Source organism: Onthophagus taurus, chromosome 1 (genome assembly GCF_036711975.1).
Source record: "Onthophagus taurus isolate NC chromosome 1, IU_Otau_3.0, whole genome shotgun sequence".
NCBI classification, from domain to species: domain Eukaryota; kingdom Metazoa; phylum Arthropoda; class Insecta; order Coleoptera; family Scarabaeidae; genus Onthophagus; species Onthophagus taurus.
In genome coordinates, this window is record NC_091966.1 from 13,233,313 (window position 1) to 13,250,912 (window position 17,600).

A 17,600-nucleotide genomic window follows, 5' to 3' on the forward strand; every position below is an offset into this window, starting at 1 on the left:
AGAAAAAAAGTGTGTATGGTAAGTTTAGCGAAAATTTTAAAAGACTAGTTGACTGTTTCACACTTTCAAAAAATATTTTATATACAGCCTGATTCAGAGTAAGCGCCTTATTTTTTTTTAGCCACACTATGGGTACTACTTTAAAAATATTTGGCAGTAATATGTTTTAGGACATTCTCTACACGATGGTGATATTATATTTTCAATTGGACGAATTATTTCAAAATGGCGACTGTCAACTTTTTTTTTTAAATGGAATGCCAAAATTTTTTTTTATTGAGATCCTAAAAGCATTCTTTTTACGATAGTATTTTGTTTTTCTTAAAAATCTTTCCTCATCAAAAAACAACTAACATTTTGATCGAGTAGCGCATGAATGTTTTACACTCGATGTTATTTCTATTTTTTGCTCTGAGGCCCAGATATAGATATTTCAGATTCATGATTTTATTGGCGATCGACTCAAAACCGCTTCGCGGTCGACTCGTCGATCGCGATCGACGTTATGGACACCACTGATATAAAGTATGATATTCGCCTTCTTTTCTCGTTAATAAACTGGGATGTAACCACATTCTTCTTCTCTTCATTTTACGTTGTATTCTTTTTTTAATTGTCTCCTGTTCACCCAAAACAATGGCTATTATCGCTAATTCTTCAACTGAAAAATTAAATGCCATTTTTTGGCGAGTTTTATCAACGTCCTATGTCGACCATGGATCCCATGGATCGAGACAGACTGATTGTGAGACTAGTAATGTAGACCAGGGTTGCTCAACCTATCCGAGTACCGTTTACCTATGCACGGATTTTGTCCCGCGCAATATATATATACCTGGAACTCTGGAACCAATGTGGCCCGCGTACAAAAAAAGTTTGGGCGCTACTGGTGTAGACACAGCGAGATTTGATCGGAGCGAGAATGATCCGTGAACGGCAGCACAGTGCGAATCGACCCACACACATAAACAAAAGGTCAGACGGGCGGTCAGCTCTCTTTCGAATTTGAATTATCTTGTTTTTCGCTATTGATGGTTTTTTAAATTTCTTTACCTCGAACAATGATAACCTTGAACACGACGAATCCTTTTAAAAGAGTTTGGATCTCAAGAAGAATTCACATAATCTTTCACATCACCAGTGAGTGCTATTAGTTAGCCAACCAACCTATCTATCGACTAAAAAAAAATGAAGACTTTGATTTTGTTAGGCATGTTGATTAATGCAATCACATGGAACGTTGTATATACCCAATCTAACAGTAAGTTATATTTGACGTTTTTTTTTAATTCTATTTCTATTTAATACACTATACATAAACTAATTTTATTTTAATTTAATATATTATATTTAACTTAACTTTTGTTTGGACATATAACTTATATACAGGGGTGATTCACATAAGAACCGACACAGAGCAGGGACATGTAGAGGACAATAAATTAAGATGATTTAACGCAATTTATCTCTATACTAAGTTGTACCCCTGAAGAGTTATAGGCCTTCAAAGTTGGGTCTTAAATTTTTAAAACATTGAATATCTTCGTAATACATTAAGCTAGAAAAACCAAATTTGGTATACGTTATGAGTGTACCGAAGGTATTAATTGGTAGCAAATTGAGACCAATTGAGGCATTTCAAAGGGTTGATTAAGGGTGATGGTCCCCTAAATTTTGACAGATTTTTTTAACCTTTTGGTGAATTTAATACATTATTACCTCATTGCATGTGGAACTTAATTCTACAACTTTTTTTACTCGTATTATTTTTTAAAAATCATTGTCGTTTTCATAAAAAACTTAAATAACTAAAGACACGTATTTCGTTAATGCTACTTAAAATCATCGAAAATTCAGTAGTCGGCTGTGAAATTGTACGTCAAACTTTACAAATAGGTTATAAAACCCAAGGTTCGTAAAGCGTATTGGTACAATACGCTTTACAAACCTTGATAAAACCTTGTTGTCAAATAATTTTGATCATGAAATGAAGTAGCAATGTATTAAATCCGTTAAAAGGTTAAAAAAATCTGTCAAAATTTAGGGTACCATTACCCTTAATCAACCCTTTGAAATGCCTCACTTGAGTTCAATTTGCTACTAATTAATACCCTTGGTACACACATAACGTATACCAAATTTGGGTTTTCTAGCTTAATGTATTACGAAGATATTGAACTTTTAAAAAATGTAAGAGTCAACTTTGAAGGCCTATAACTCCTCAGGTGTACAACTTAGTATAGAGGTAACTTACGTTAAATCATGGTAATTTATTGTCCACTACATGTCCCTGCTCTGTGTCAGTTCTTATGTGAATCACCCTGTACATATCTGTACCTTAGAGGTAAAGGATTGTATCTCCATTATTTTAGGTTTTTTAGAAAACAAGGTTTAAAGGTTTATACTATTTAATACTATTATAATAAGTTTTATAATAATTAACTCGATATTGATAAAAACTGTAGTTACGATCCTTTACCCCTAAGGTACAGATATACAGTGTCCTCCAAAAAGTCAGCACCGCCCGTTTTATTTTTATTCCATTACATCAACGTTTCTGAAATTTAGCTTATATGGGAGGCTCATACCGATCTTTCGATCTAAGGTATTTTCAAGATGGTGACTACTTCCGGTCCCCCGGAAGTAGACCTCAACTTCGTTATTTTAAATGGAATGCTATAGTTTTTCTTACACCTTTTAATTGTATGCGAAAAAATATGTTGACATTTTTCGTTTTCGAGTTATTTTGATTTTAAGTTTTTGTACTATTATTCTTCAGATGATATCAAATAGATTGTCATTTGTTGTATCAGAGTATCTTATACAGAGTGGTCAAAAATTGAATTACCGTTTCTCCATATTCAATGCCAAGAAAGCTGAGAATTTTAAATGGAACGCCCCATATTTTTTAACCTACCTAAGAGAGAATTAAATTTTTTATCCAAACCTAATTTTTGTTTTCATTATTTCATTTATTTGTTCTTCTATTTGTTATTTTTGGTACATCAAAGATAGTAAACTAAAAGATTATCAACCAAAGTTAATTGTAAAAATAAATTAAACGAAAAACTGTCAAAATATCATGGCCTAATAAATGGCAAACTCCCTTTCTGCTTAGCTAATAAAATATGGGACGTACCATTTAAAATTTTCGACTTTCTTGCCATTGAATGCGGAAAAAAGGTAATTCACTTTATGACCAGTCTGTATAAGATACTGTGATACAGCAAATGACAATATATTTGACAGCATTTGAAGAGTAATCGTGCCAATTTAGAGCTTTTTTGAATGAACGTTTACTGAGATATGGAGTTTTAAAAGGTATGGTGAAAATTGCCAAGAAAAACTTAAAATTAAAATAACACGAAAACGAGAACCGCTAGGTACCAATAACCTTTATCAAACTCAACTTATTTTTCGCATATAATTAAAAGGTGCAATAAAAACTATAGCATTCCATTTAAAATAACGAAGTTGTGGTCTACTTCCGAGGGACCGGAAGTGGCCACCATTTTGAAAATACTTTATAAACTAAACTATATAAACTAAATTTCAGAAACGTAGATGCAATGGAACAGAAATGAAACGGGTGTTGCTGACTTTTTGGCGGACACTGTATATATACGTATTTTATTCGATTACAAGATTCTGCACCAAGTCTCGAAAGTCTCGTTTCGTTTGTTACCACAATTGATAAACATCCTTATCAAGCGTCCATACAATATAGCGGAAGACATATTTGTAGCGGAGCAATCGTTTCAAGTCAATACATTTTGACTGCAGGTCAATGTATTGTACGGTAAGTTGATGATAGCTTTTATATCAATAGTTGATAAATTTAATAATTTTGTTACGAATCAATTTTTTTGTAGGAAATCTCTTGATCTGTTGAGTGTTCGCGTCGGTTCGACCGAAAACAATCGCGATGGACGAGTAGTTTCCGTTAGTTCAATCAACATAAATCCCGATTATAGTCCGAGAACGCTTGACTATGATATTGCCATTTTAAAACTAGCATCGTTCCTCGTCTTTTCCAATACGATCAAATCAATTGACATGCTTGCTGCCGGTGAGGATGTGGAACCGTTGACTGACGTCATCGCGACAGGCTGGAATAGTGCGACCCATGACAATTTAAGCTCTACTGAATTAGTTATCGTTTCGGAAAAGGAATGTCGTCGTTTGTACGGATTAAATGGCATCACGCCAAATATGATATGTGCAGGGGGTGGAACCGACGGAATTACCGGTGGCGAAGATACTTGTCTCGTAAGTTTTTTCCCCAAAACCCCTTGATAAGGTTTTCCTTTTTTATTATTTGTTGTTCTTATTGTTGCTATTGTTGTGGTTATTATTATTCTTGTTGTGGAGTACAAAAAACTGTGTTTCTCTTCTTCTTATAGATTGAACCAGGTACGGTGCTGGTTATGGAGAAAACCACTAAAGATTCAGCTGGAGTAACGTCTGTCAAACCGATATTAATTGGCTTAGGTTCTTGGGGATACGGATGTTTTCGTCCGCAACATCCAAATGTTTACGCATCAATTTCCAAAAATCGAGAATTTATTGACAAAACCATATCTTAAAGAGAATGCAATCTAATCCATTTTTATTATTGTTGATATCGTGAAATAAATATCATGTTTCTTGAAAAAAGAAATAAACCATCTTTCTTGAATTCTATTTTTTTATAGTCTTTCTTTATGAAAACAATTATGTTTTAAGAAATTAATAAAAAATACACAAAATTACATTAAAAATTAAAATTACATAACAAATAAATATAATGTATAGATTACATTTCCTGTATAAATGTAGGTTCAGATTTTAATCGGGAAACTTTACTAGGACTTAGTACTTGCCAAAATAACACGATTTCATTGATAATCAAGCAAAACCAATAGGCGATAGAATAAAAGAAAGAGGACCGATTTCGAGTAACATGGCAAGTGCAGAAAAGAATCAAAAACGCGCCCTACTACGCCATGGCGTTAATTTCGGGGTGTGATAGTTGATGTAGGGAATTGAACGCTGTCCGTCTGAATTCGTGGATGGGTATTGGACATAGAGATGTCGCGGTACAAACTTTCGCTGGTTCCTGGGATGTTACCTTCTTTAGATTGAAAAGTGAATTGGTGGGAATGCAAGAGAATTACAGATTTAGGTGTGGTAACGAAGAGAGGGCCAATAGATATTGGAGAGGGTGTAGACTGTGTGAGAAGGCCTAGGAGTCTTTCCACCATTTGCTGGTAGGGTGTGGTAAGCTGAAAGAGGAGGTGATGACCTGGAGACAGGTGCTAAGAGAAAAAGCGGAGGGGAGGAGATGGATGGGTGAGGTAGTGGCAGCGAGGGAACATAAGGATGCCCAGGAAGGCTGGGGAAAGAGGTAGGAGTTAAAGACAATTGGGATATACCTGAGTTGTTATTATTATCTCTATGTGAATTATGTATTGTAATCCACTGGAAACAATTCTTATTATTATTTCATGGTTTTGGACCTGAGCAAACAAATGTTATTTCTATGTTAGTTAAGACGCTGAATCCGAATCTACAATCCGTCTTTTAACATTGATTCTAGTTTTTGAGATATTTAACCATGTCTTGATGTAACTGATCTTCTTGCTCGGCGCTCCAATTGCCTAAGTTTTTAGGGAAAAAAATTAAGGTGGGTGTGCAGGAAATGAATCCTGAGAGACACTCGAGCTCTAATTTTGTGAAATCTGAAGAGTTCACTGAAGAAATCACTTAGTTTACTTTGCGTTATTAAATGGTTTCCTGCCATGTTGATCACTACTATCACTGGTTGATAGAGATGTAGTCAAAATTTGCTGGGCACTTAAACTTACACCTGGATAACCTGGCAATGGCTTGAACACTGATAATACATCATGATATTTGTATTGTGCTAGTTTTCTTGCATTAATACCAACGATGTTCATCAAGCAAAAGTAGCAATTATCTACATGATTTTTTGGTTGTCTCCGTAGCATTGACAATGAAAATGAAAAGTACACTTTTTTATCAAGTGAAAACAGTCAGAAACAGTATCAGTCAAAAATAGTAGTAGTAATGTAAATAAGTAATTCATATACGCGTGTTTTAGCGCATATGTTATAGTTTTGCCACTTTTACCGCTATTACGTGCTTTTAAACAATCAATATTTGAATAGAATTGAAATGATGCCTAATTTCAAATTAAGTTTTGGTTATCAAACGTTAATATTACCAACTTAAACTCAAAAAGCATTGCACTCTAAGTGGTTTTTTATTGAGCATTCTATTAAATTATCATCGTTTTCCCCAAATTCATTTTTACTTTTTAGCAGAGTGTCGGTTTAAAACAGCTACAGACTTTTATGTTTTATACTTTTTTGTCTATATATAGACAAAAAATGTAGTTTCTGCTAACTATTCCACAAAAGTCAACTTTTAATAGCAATTTCGAAAAAAACTTTTTCAATTGGGCAAACTTTAAACCAATAATGTAGCGATCGCAGTTTGTTTGCGATTATATCGATTTAATTGTTGGATGCAGATTTAAAAGATCCTGTTCAACGATGTAGCTAAGTAAATAATGACCATTTTGGCGTTTATGTTGTTTTGGCTTGGCAGCGTCCAAATTTGATGTTCGTGTTAAATAAAACATAAGTTTTCCTTCATTCAAAAATAATTATTTAATTTTAATTTTTATTTATAATAATTGGAATAAAAATTTCAAGTTAAATAATTATTTCTGAATAGAGGATGGACATAAAATAAATCTTTATTTTATTAAAAGTTTCTTTTTTAACACTTTCCTTTCACATTTTAACATCAAAAATTCTAACTAACAATATAAGTTTTTATCATAAACGATTTGTTGAATTAGCAGTGGAATTACTAGAAGAACTCTTACTACCAAATATCGAATATTTTTGTTCATCCCTAACTACTATTTTTTTCATACTAGGTGAATTCCTGGTAATAGAAAAATTGCCATTTATGTTTTGGCTAGTACCAGGTTGTGCAGCACCTCTAGGTGGCGATGGTGGACTTACTGGTATAGAATAAGTATTAGATTGTGGAACTTGAACATTTATTTTGTGGGAAATTCCCATTTCTTTCGTTTGATTTTGCATTTCATTTAGTTGTTCAATTTGCGCTGGTTTGATTATTGATTGGAGTTGGTTCATGTTACCATTAGCTAAAGAAGTCATAGAACCTATGCCGGAAGAGTCCTCAGGGTTCTTATTAAAATGTACTTTTTTTCTTTCCATTTGTTTTTCTAAAGGAATTCGTGGATCAATGGGTGGTGTATAAACTGTTGGTGCTTTAACACTTATTGTAGAAGCCCGTCTTTGTTTCTTTTCCCCACTTGTCATATTATTCGAAATCGGTCCCCTTTCTTTTATTCTTTCACCTATTGGTCCCGCTTGATTATCAATAATCCTCATATCTTCTTCAGTTATTTCTTCATGTTCAACCTCATCTTCTTCTTCAATAACACTCGTTTGAATCCACGCCCTTATCCTATCTTTTTTTGCAGATCGATCCACAGTTGTTTCCAGTCCATATTGAGTCAAGGAAAACAGTAATTTATTCTTTTCTTCGGGACTACTATGAAAACTATACATCGATGGACATAAACCTTCCTCTTCCATAGCAACCTCATTATTTTTCTCCATTCCTACTTTAGACATCCACCGATCATCCATAAATCTATGAATCTCAGCTAATCCTAGAGGTCTTTTTTCAGGTTTAGGTTCTAAATATTTTTTAAATAATTTTTGGGCTTTCGACGAAACCAATTTGAATAGCTTCGGTTGTTTCTTTAATGGTATCGTTGTGGCTTGCCACGAAAGATAACGACAATATCTTGGATCGTCACTCGCAGCTTTTTGCCATGGAAGACAACCGGTTAAACATACGAAAATTACAATGGCAAACTGCCAAACATCATGAGAAGTTGAAGCCCTAAAAAAAGTAACAACAATTAGATAACGATGTGATGGGAGAAAATGAACGAAAACATAGAGTAATCGGTGTTTTAAATGATTGTTTATGTGAATACTACTTGAGACTTAATTTAGAACTGCGATAAATTCTTATTGGGTATAAGAAAACAACTAAAAATAACTCGTTGTAGTTTAATTTGTAAAAGGTTTTAAAAAGGATTTAGAAAGTACGTAATATTAAAATGTGTTGGAATTCCGAATTCTTTAAATAATACCAACAGGGCCAGATTAGACCTACATACAAACACTTAATACTTTTACCTAAAAATATTAATATTAATGGTTATTAAAATATATTAAATATTTTATGAGAATGCGACGAGAATCCTAACTCGTGTTAGGATGGGAATCTGCATCAAAACGAAAAAATAAGGTTGTGTAACCAATCTTCGATAAAATGTTACTTGAATGGAGAAAGGAATGTCTGCCAACAATGTTTATTATGATGTCTGTCTTAAATTTAATGCCGAGAAGTTTGGTGGAGAACTGTGAGACTGCAGTAAAAGTCAATAATAATTGGGTATAATATCTGCAGATAAATCTGAAAAAGGCAAGATTATTATGCACGAGAGATTTTATCACTACAAAATGTTAACGAATGACTTAGTGATATGTGCTAATAGGAAAAGCAAAAAATGTTCCTAGAAGAATTAAATGAAAACGGAGAAAACATAAGAATAACTGCTATATTTACTAAGATTTTCAGTACTCTACCATTGAAGTACGGTCAGTGTAGACAAACTTGGTTGTTTCTGCAAAGTATACAACATTAATAAATCTGTTGTCAAAGTTAATTGATAATACAAATCAGCAGATATACTAGACAAAAAATTGGATCTTTTACAATAATTGCTAAAACCTGGACACTTTGTGAACGATTGTCGTAATAAGCCATCAAACAAATAAGAATACACAAAAACAAGAAAAAAATTATGTAGCATTTAGTTGAGATGTAGACTTGAAAATGATTCCTCAACATAAACAAGTTTTTTTGTCCTTTGAAGAATAAGACAACTTGTTTGGCAGGCTTGGTAACGAAGAAAAGTTGAACATAAGATCCAATGTTTAGAATTAGAATCACCTGAGTCAAGTGTACAATGAGCGATATGAGCTATGTTTCTTAGTTAAAAAATATCTATTCTCAGAAGGTTACCAAAAGATTTCTATTGAATTTTTCAAATAACTTCTAAATTCCAAATACCCCTATTCAAAATTTAATCGAGCAGAAACGATGCGATCAATTATTTTCAATCTTCATAAATTCAAGCTTTTAGTAGTTGATTTTCTATTCCATGTTATACTTTATTTACTCCTTTAATTTCTATGCTAGCGTCAGGTTCTACCAAGTACATATGTATGCAAACGATACACAACTTTATGACAGCTACCTTGACCCAAGGTTTGTAAAGCGTATTGTACCATACGCTTTACAAACCTTGCCTTGACCAACGCAATTTTAATCATTACTTGAAGAATAATCGAAGACGACAAATTGGCTATTTTTCGTGAGAGTTTGAGCCAAGACTCAAAAGCTAGGATTCTTATTCATTTCGTGGTTTGCCTGAATCAGACCCATGGTCGCCTATGCCTCACTGGTTTGGTGGCCAAAAACAAATTATAAGACAGCTGGCACAAATCCAGCGATTAGCATGTCTTAATACAATGTACAACGGGTGCAATGAGATCTTGTCCGACGGCTGCTCTTGAAGCTCTACCCGGTCTCACACCATTTCATTTATACATACAAAAGAAGCAGTTTTAAGTGCTTTATCACTGAAAAAATGCTCTTCGCTCAAGTTGATGCAGGGTAACCTCAGAGGACATCTCAAACTCCGCAAGGACCCATACCTAAACCATTTGATTGAAATTAGAACGGAGCTTATACCGACAGTATACAATTTCGACCAACCGTATAAGGTCATATTTAGAAGCAGAAATGATTGGACGAAGGCTGAGCCTCAACTTAAAAGAGAAGCCTTGCCTGGTATACCGATGCTTTAAAGACAGTTGGATCCGGAGTAGGTATGGGCATTAGTGAACCGAATAGCAGCATTAAAGTGCCCCACAGCTCGGACATAATCATTTTTCAAGCAGAAGTTCTTGCTATAAACTTCTGCGCCGTTTTGAACCAAGATGAAGGTGCATCCATAAACATTTTCACCGACAGTCGGACCGCCTTAAACGCAATCCAACCCTACACGTGTGAGTCCGCACTGATCAGAGAGTAAACATGGATTCTCCGATTTTTGAGGAGTTAGCTTACACAGTATGAAATTACAATTGCTTAGCGATTATCTCCATTGGATTGTAGATCGTATAGACGTAAGATGAACATTGAACGGTTTTTGGTTTGGTAAAGGGGAAAGATGCAATTGGGATTAATGGTACCACTCACAGTCGTAATTGGGTTGTGAGTCCCGTCTCTATTATTATATCTAAATTTTACCAATAATGTACCTGAAATAAACCTGCGCACGCTAAGTAAGTTTGATGCTATAAGGATAAAAATAAGTAGTCCTCGTCCGTTTAAAGTTTCTTCTAACACATCGAGGCCTATTAAAGCTATAGAAGAATGGGATAACATTTTAATAACACAAATATAACTACAAAATTATCCTAATGCTAGATATAAACAAAAAGTATTATTGAGGACTTGATAACCTTGCTGGTTAGTGAAATTGCACTATTTGAGTTGTTCTGGAGTTGTCACGACGTCTTCTCGCCGTTTATATGAATTGGCACAGTTTCCCGATTTGCAGCATATGATGTCCCTAACACCTTGAGTAAATATTTGGATATGATGTGGTATGCGATAAATATTCTAATGAATAAGATCCTCTTAATACCGAGATTTCAACAACTAACAACTGTAGATTTGTATTAGGGAAATCTTTGAGTCTAATTATTAATAAGTTAATTAAACTTCCGCATTCAGAACAGATCTAAGATCAGTTGTATGGCACCAATTCACAGGAAAGATTACAAAACAGTTGTCGACAATTGCCGTACTTCTTCATAGTACCTATCCTCATCGGAAATTACGATAAAATAAAAATCATAGGTTGTTTTGACGAGAACATGAATTTATTATTGTACATGTGCATAATTTTCCATGCATATGCGAGTGAACCCAGCAACGTAATCAAATCATTAATGAAAATCATTAAAAGAAGTAGCCTTAAGTTCGAATTTTGCAACTGTTTAGAGATAGTAATACCTACACATCTCAAGCACATATCCATCGTAAAAGTCATAATTGGTTCTCCCGGAGAGGTAGGCCTATAAGCATTTGAAGATTTTATTTGAGATTAAATTAATTTATCCCGTTAAAGGTGTTATTCTGTAATACACGGATCGCCTACCTAGTATGGTACTCTTTCAAGAATTCCTACAGTCCGATAGAGTGGGTTTAATAATATTGTTACTGTTAGTTACTATGTGCCAAGTTACCATGCATCAACACAATATTGATTGCAAAAATTGAACAATTTAGGGATTATTTTGAGGTCACAGATTATGTTCAGAACCGTTTGAATTTTTGAACCCATTGAACGCGGTTTACTACAATAAGGTCATCTGGGACAGATACACGGTTCAGAGAGAAAATATGCTCAAAACTGTTCTGTTCGATTGATGCGGTTTATTCGTATCGACTGCAACTTCGCTCAATACTTTCAAAAACTTTCATAATTGTTCAAATACTATTATGTTTCTAAACTCAAATTAGTTATTAGGTGCATCGTGGTTAATCTGGCCCTGTATATGAAATAAAACATACATATAATTGCCGTCTGTTGCTACTTGTAATACTTCAGGAGGAGCATAAGGTAACCATTCATTTCTTCTTAACACTAAAGCCCCAACACGACGAGTTTCCCCGAAATCGCACAGTTTAATACGCGAAAAATCCGATTTAAACACTAAAATATTGTCAAGTTTCACATCACGATGCACTAAATCTCTGCTGTGCAAATGATCCAAAGCAGCAGCCAATTGCTTTGCCACCCTTTTCGTATGAAGCTCCCCAATCCCAGTTTCAGAGACATTCGACGTTAAATCACCTGAAAATTAATTCAAAATTAATTGGTAAGCGAATATTTTCGACGCAATCAAGGTTAAATAAAGTTTATCGTTCAAATTGTGGAAAATGTTTGGCAGCACTCAACTAAGTAAAAATAGACCACTTGTTATTTATTTTCCTAAGTGTTGTAGTGAAATTTCAAGTTTAAATTGTTGTATTTTCTCATACAAAACAATTTTCTATTGATAGTTCTATTGTATCTAATTATATTTATTAACTGCGAATAAAATTTCCCAAATAAGTGTCATTTTAGAAATGTCTGGGATTTATCCAAATTGAGCTAAATCTGAAACATTAATCTTTGTCTCACTGTAAACTATAAATACAAATAATCTAAAATTAACATTCAAGGGTACTGAAAATTATATACATACAAAGGATTCAAACTCACCCAACGGAGCATACTCTTGCGAAAATACATAAAATCCTGCAGTTTCAAAAGCTACATCGTACGTGGTGATAATATTTTTGTGTGCTGCCAGATGCAATCCATAATGAAACTCTCTGTAAAAGTCTTTTATAGCTGTATAAGGTTTCGGAAGGGCTTTCAGTACCATTTCTGTATCAGTCGCTTTGTGTTCAACCAACAATATTTTTCCAAACCAACCTTCCCCGACGATTTGTAGTATGTCGAACTCGTCTGCCAAACTCACCTGTAAATATTATGCTTGTCGAATTTGAAATGTTTATTTTTATAATTTGGTGTTATAAACAACGAATCACATAAAACGATCGGAACAAATCGTGAAAATTTTTCATCGTAACTCGAAATTTACTTTTTGCAATTAGTTTGGCAACCAGTCAAAGCGAATATCTTAATCGCGCCTCTAAAAATACTCGAAAGAGACAAAAAAATTCTTTGGCAAACATTAAAGACAATTGTATTTCGGTTGAGCACCTATTGAAGAAAGTATGTAAATATCTTAAGCGTTCCAATCAAATAAAAAATTAAAAACACCAGGCCAAATAATTTATTGAAACAAAACAATACACTTTGTTTCGTTTATTATTAAATAATTCGTCTTTAGTAGATTTGATGTGAGGTTATCTGGAAAACGTGTAATTTCGCATGAAATAAAAATATTTTCAATTTGAAAATAACGTTCATTTATTCACTACAGTCTACACAAACGGTTTATTACCACTTCGATATACTGGCTTAGCGCCAAATCAAATCGTAAGTTTTCCTGGCTAGACGTTATACATACCCGCAGATTATAATAAAAAATATCAACACGTTAATATCTTAGAATTTCTTAAATAGACCTAAGTATTTATGTTCTAAAAATCACCTTTTCAAGTTCAAACTCTCGTATTCGATGTATACTGCCACCAATAGCTATTTTTGATAAGCTTCCCATATCTTGTTAATCTGAAAATAAAACATTCAAAAATTATTTGTTTTTAAATTAAAATAAATAACAAAGAAAAATAACAAAAATATATCTTTGTACCGGAAATGTAAGATCTACTTTTTGATATTTTTGCATAGCAATAATAATTATTAATTTAATTTAATTTTTTAAATGCTTTTAACGTAATTAATCATTCTTTACGTTTTGATGTAACGAAATTTAATGTTAGTAAACAAAATAAAGGCCAGAGTGGGAGGTTACATTTTATGCTGTGTTGTGTGATTGGAGTATCTTACGTTAGAATTATGTGAATAGTTGATTGCCGAGGCTGATTGATAGCTGTGCGATCGATAGTAGAGTGTAAAATAGGAACGTGTGGGAGTAAACCAAACAGTGTGGAATACTTGAAATTACAGTTTACACTTGTAAAGGTTTAAAAAATAAATATAAGGCACTATGTGGTATTTGTCAAAATTATCTTATCTATACAGTGTGATTTATTAGCTCACCATCAAACTTTGACATATGATAGCTAATCCAATTACCAAAAAAAAATGTTAATGAACATATGTCCTATTTCAATTATTTATGAAATTATAACACTTTAAAGTTTTAATTTTTATATCATAATTAAAACAACAAATACAAATATTGTTCAAAATAGCCTCCTTCTGCTAGAATACATGCTTCACAACGACCAATTAAAGAGTTCTTCAGCCGAATTCAAATGTCTGGTTAATTTCTTATTTCAGTAGCAGCCATTTGTATTCTGTTTAATAACTGTTCTCGTGTGTTAATTTCTACTTGATACAGAATTTGTTTCATATGACCCCATAAGTAGAAATCCAATGGATTAAGGTCGGGGGATCTAGGTGACTACGCAAATGGACCATTATTACCAATCCACTTGTTTGGAAAATATTGGTTTAACCACGTGACAACTACTCTTCCGCGATGAGGTGGGGCACCATCGTGCTAGTACCACATATTTTGAATTAAATTAAGAGGTATATCTTCAAGTAAACCAAAAAGTGTATTGTCCAAAAAAATCTGTAATTTACAGCGTTCACACGTCCATCAAGTACATGTAAACCTAGTAAATTGTTGTTAAATATTCCACCCCAAACGTTGATGCTGAAACGGAATCCGTAAAACATATATTCCATGGTAATCACGCTCGTCCGATTTCACTCATTGTGATTTCTTTCTATGAAGGCACCTGAACTGCATCGTGACATACCACACATTTTTCTAGATTGAAAAGAAGCCGTACTAGATGTGATGAGGAACTTTACCGTCTGCAGCACTGCCTCAGCTTGGAAGAACGACATTTATCGGATATTGTATTTCATATTCATTTTTTCTTCTATTAAAAAACAATGTAATAGAGTCTTAATATTATCGTTCTGCCTATGACAAAACCAAAAGAAGAAAGAAGTTATAAAGCAACCAAAAACTTTAAGGAAGGCTATATTTAAAAAAAAAGCAATTAGAAGAACATATCATAAAATGCAGTAAGCTATTTTATGGTTTAACCATAGAAATGATGCAGAAAATAGCTTTCAAATTTGTCGAAATAAATAATTTGAAGCACAATTTTGACAAAACATCCCAAATGGCATGAAAAGGTTTGCAACAAAACACCACTTTGATGCTAACCGTATTTATAGTGTTGATGAGACGGACATATCTAATGTCCAATGAAATTCAAGAATTTTTGCACCGAAAGTGTGGTGAAAAAGACACGATAACAACAGTCGTTTGCGCATTTAGTGCTTTACGAAAATATATTGCTCCGTTTTGTATTTTTAAGAGGAAGGGTATGAATGCCCAGTTATTGTGTGGAGGCAATGCTAATATGATAGCAGCTGTTCGCGATTTGGGTTGGATCAACGAGAACCTATTCGTAAATTGATTACACCACTTCATCTCCTATGCTAAGCCAACTGTTGCAGAGCCAATTCTACTTATTCTGAAAAATCATGAAAATCATGTTAGTCGTGCTTGCTATCTGCTTTGTCACCAAAATGGAATAATATAGTCCCTTCCACCGCACACATCGCATCGTATGCAATCACTACACTTAACACTTTTTGGACCTCGCAAGACTTCATACAACAAAGAGTGCGACTTGTACATGGCTTCAAATATATGCCGAAAAATTACACAGTATGAAGTGGTCGAACTTTTCACGAAAGCTTTCAATCGTATCAATAATATAGGGATAGCAGCAAATGGCTTTCGGGCAGCTGGTATTTTGCCAATAGATACAACCAAATTTGATGAACATTTCGTAACGACATCACTACCTGAAAATTCTATTAGAAATTTGCAAAGTGGCGTAACAGTGACGCCTGACTGATCACTTGTTGGATAACTCAATCCCACTTGAAGATATTGTTAATGTTCCCAAACTATCACAACTGAAAAGTAAACAAACTCGCAGAAAAAAACACTCAGCTCAATAACCAGTAGTGTGCTATGAAAGATATTTTAGAAAAAAAACGACAGAAAGTAAAATAAGAAGCACATGAAAGGGAGTGAAAAAACTGTAAGTTCCACTAAAGGTAAGAAAGTTGTGAAGAATCTTGGATTTGCAGATGATAAGATTAAGACAAAGTTTCAAGGGAAAGATATAACACGCAAGAAAAAAAAGGCCAATGATAGAGATGCGAAGATATCTGTTTTTAAATTTTGTACCTATATCACATCAATTTTTGATTTATTTTAAATCGTGGTATCTTAAACACTACTTTTAATACAAGCTTCTATAATTAGTACACTATTTTTTCGACACCAAGACAATTTTTATTGGAAAGTGTAATTTTGTTCTTTAATTAGTATTTGTTTTTTTAAAGAAAATTTACGGAAACTATAAACTTAATGTAATAAATCAAGTAATGCAAGGACTACCATAACTCAAAGTGTCTTGTTAGCGGTTGAAAATTTTTATTAGTTAAGTAATGACGTTGAACTGGCCGTTAAACTGTTTTTGACACGCATTAACAAGTTAAAACTTCTAGTAATATATTTAATAATATACCAGAAGGTTATTGGCAAAGATTTTATTGATTTTTTTAAACAGATTTTAAACATTTCCTATTTTATTCTAAAACGTTGCTTTAATCTTGGTCAAATTAAACAATGAATAGATTTTATTTTAAAAAGTTACAATATGATAAGGTTGATATTTTAAACAACATGGAAAAATTGTTTAAACTGTTCTTTATTACAACAGTTGTAAAAGTTTAAAAACGATCATAAAGAAATTAATTAATTATTATGAATTAAACTTTAAAAAATTGAATAAAAGTACAAAACTTAAAATTAACGACATATAAATTCGAATATTTCCAAACACAACACAAAAACACCACATTTTAACAATAATACCCAATTTAATTTAAAATTTCAACTTAACAAAGCAACTATGCAATAAAACTAGTAGTACCAATAATAGTCAAAAAATTTCCTTAATTCTATTGCGACATCCGGACCTCGTCGTATTTATACATTGCCGGTTCTAACAATAGGCGAAACGTGCTCTTCGTCCTTCTTACCTTAGAAAATTCTTAATGAAACTGAAGAAGTCCAATTAAAAGTTGTTTAAAAAAAAGTTTTAAAACAATAAGTTTTTTCTTCGTTCACATTTTCCACTAATAAGCGAGAAAAAACTAAAAAAACTACGGATTAAACTCACAACAACGAGTCGGAGCTATATCGGGACGAAAACGAATTGGTTCATGTCGCGGTGCATCTGAAAGCCGGCTGAAAACCCAGGACTGTTTCAGCTTCGATGTTACAGGCGAACACACGACTGCCCGCTACGTCATCCGGTCAGAAATACTGACATTAGGATTTATCTGGGACGATGGAACTTATGGATATTTTTGAACGATCACGTTCACTCTTATAAAACTAATCCAATTAAAACAATATACATTTTTTCTTTTTAAAAAAGTAAAAAATAAATGGTGAAAAATAGATTTTATTAGTAATTTCAAAGAATTTATATTCATTTAAGTTGAATGATGAAAAATGAGAACGATTAAAATAAAACAAATACAGTTTAAGGGAGACGGAACTTGATTAAAAGTATTTATTTCTTTAGATTATGAAACATTTGGCTCGGACGAGTTCGTCGTGAACTTATTGTTGCGACAGGGTTGC

At 33.2% G+C, this 17,600-nt stretch overlaps 2 protein-coding genes across 2 annotated transcripts; one reads left to right on the forward strand and one right to left on the reverse strand.

Annotated features, from left to right (window-relative positions):
* Window positions 1-943: 943 nt before the first annotated feature.
* Window positions 944-4,681, forward strand: LOC111413812 (trypsin-4-like). The gene is made up of 4 exons (XM_023044920.2): window positions 944-1,261; window positions 3,646-3,799; window positions 3,873-4,269; window positions 4,404-4,681. Exons 1-4 carry the CDS (start codon window positions 1,189-1,191, stop codon window positions 4,584-4,586), a joined length of 807 nt encoding a protein of 268 aa, XP_022900688.2. The 5' UTR covers window positions 944-1,188; the 3' UTR covers window positions 4,587-4,681.
* A 2,070-nt stretch (window positions 4,682-6,751) lies between these two features.
* LOC111413810 (serine/threonine-protein kinase meng-po-like) lies at window positions 6,752-17,217 on the reverse strand. The gene is made up of 5 exons (XM_023044918.2): window positions 16,991-17,217; window positions 13,368-13,447; window positions 12,467-12,728; window positions 11,773-12,055; window positions 6,752-7,953 (listed from the first exon to the last, which is right to left on the reverse strand). The coding sequence occupies exons 2-5, from the start codon at window positions 13,434-13,436 to the stop codon at window positions 6,846-6,848; spliced, it is 1,722 nt and encodes a 573-aa protein (XP_022900686.1). The 5' UTR covers window positions 13,437-13,447; window positions 16,991-17,217; the 3' UTR covers window positions 6,752-6,845.
* Window positions 17,218-17,600: the final 383 nt, after the last annotated feature.

Coding starts and splice junctions, on each gene's coding strand:
- LOC111413810 (XM_023044918.2), bottom strand. CDS start 13,436: ATGGGAAGCTTATCAAAAATAGCTATTGGTGGCAGTATACATCGAATA. Junction 12,056..12,466: donor GCAAGAGTATGCTCCGTTGG/GTGAGTTTGAAT, acceptor ATTAATTTTCAG/GTGATTTAACGTCGAATGTC. Junction 7,954..11,772: donor GCAACAGACGGCAATTATAT/GTATGTTTTATT, acceptor TACTTTTTTTAG/GGCTTCAACTTCTCATGATG.
- LOC111413812 (XM_023044920.2), top strand. CDS start 1,189: ATGAAGACTTTGATTTTGTTAGGCATGTTGATTAATGCAATCACATGG. Junction 1,262..3,645: donor TGTATATACCCAATCTAACA/GTAAGTTATATT, acceptor TTCGATTACAAG/ATTCTGCACCAAGTCTCGAA. Junction 3,800..3,872: donor GCAGGTCAATGTATTGTACG/GTAAGTTGATGA, acceptor ATTTTTTTGTAG/GAAATCTCTTGATCTGTTGA.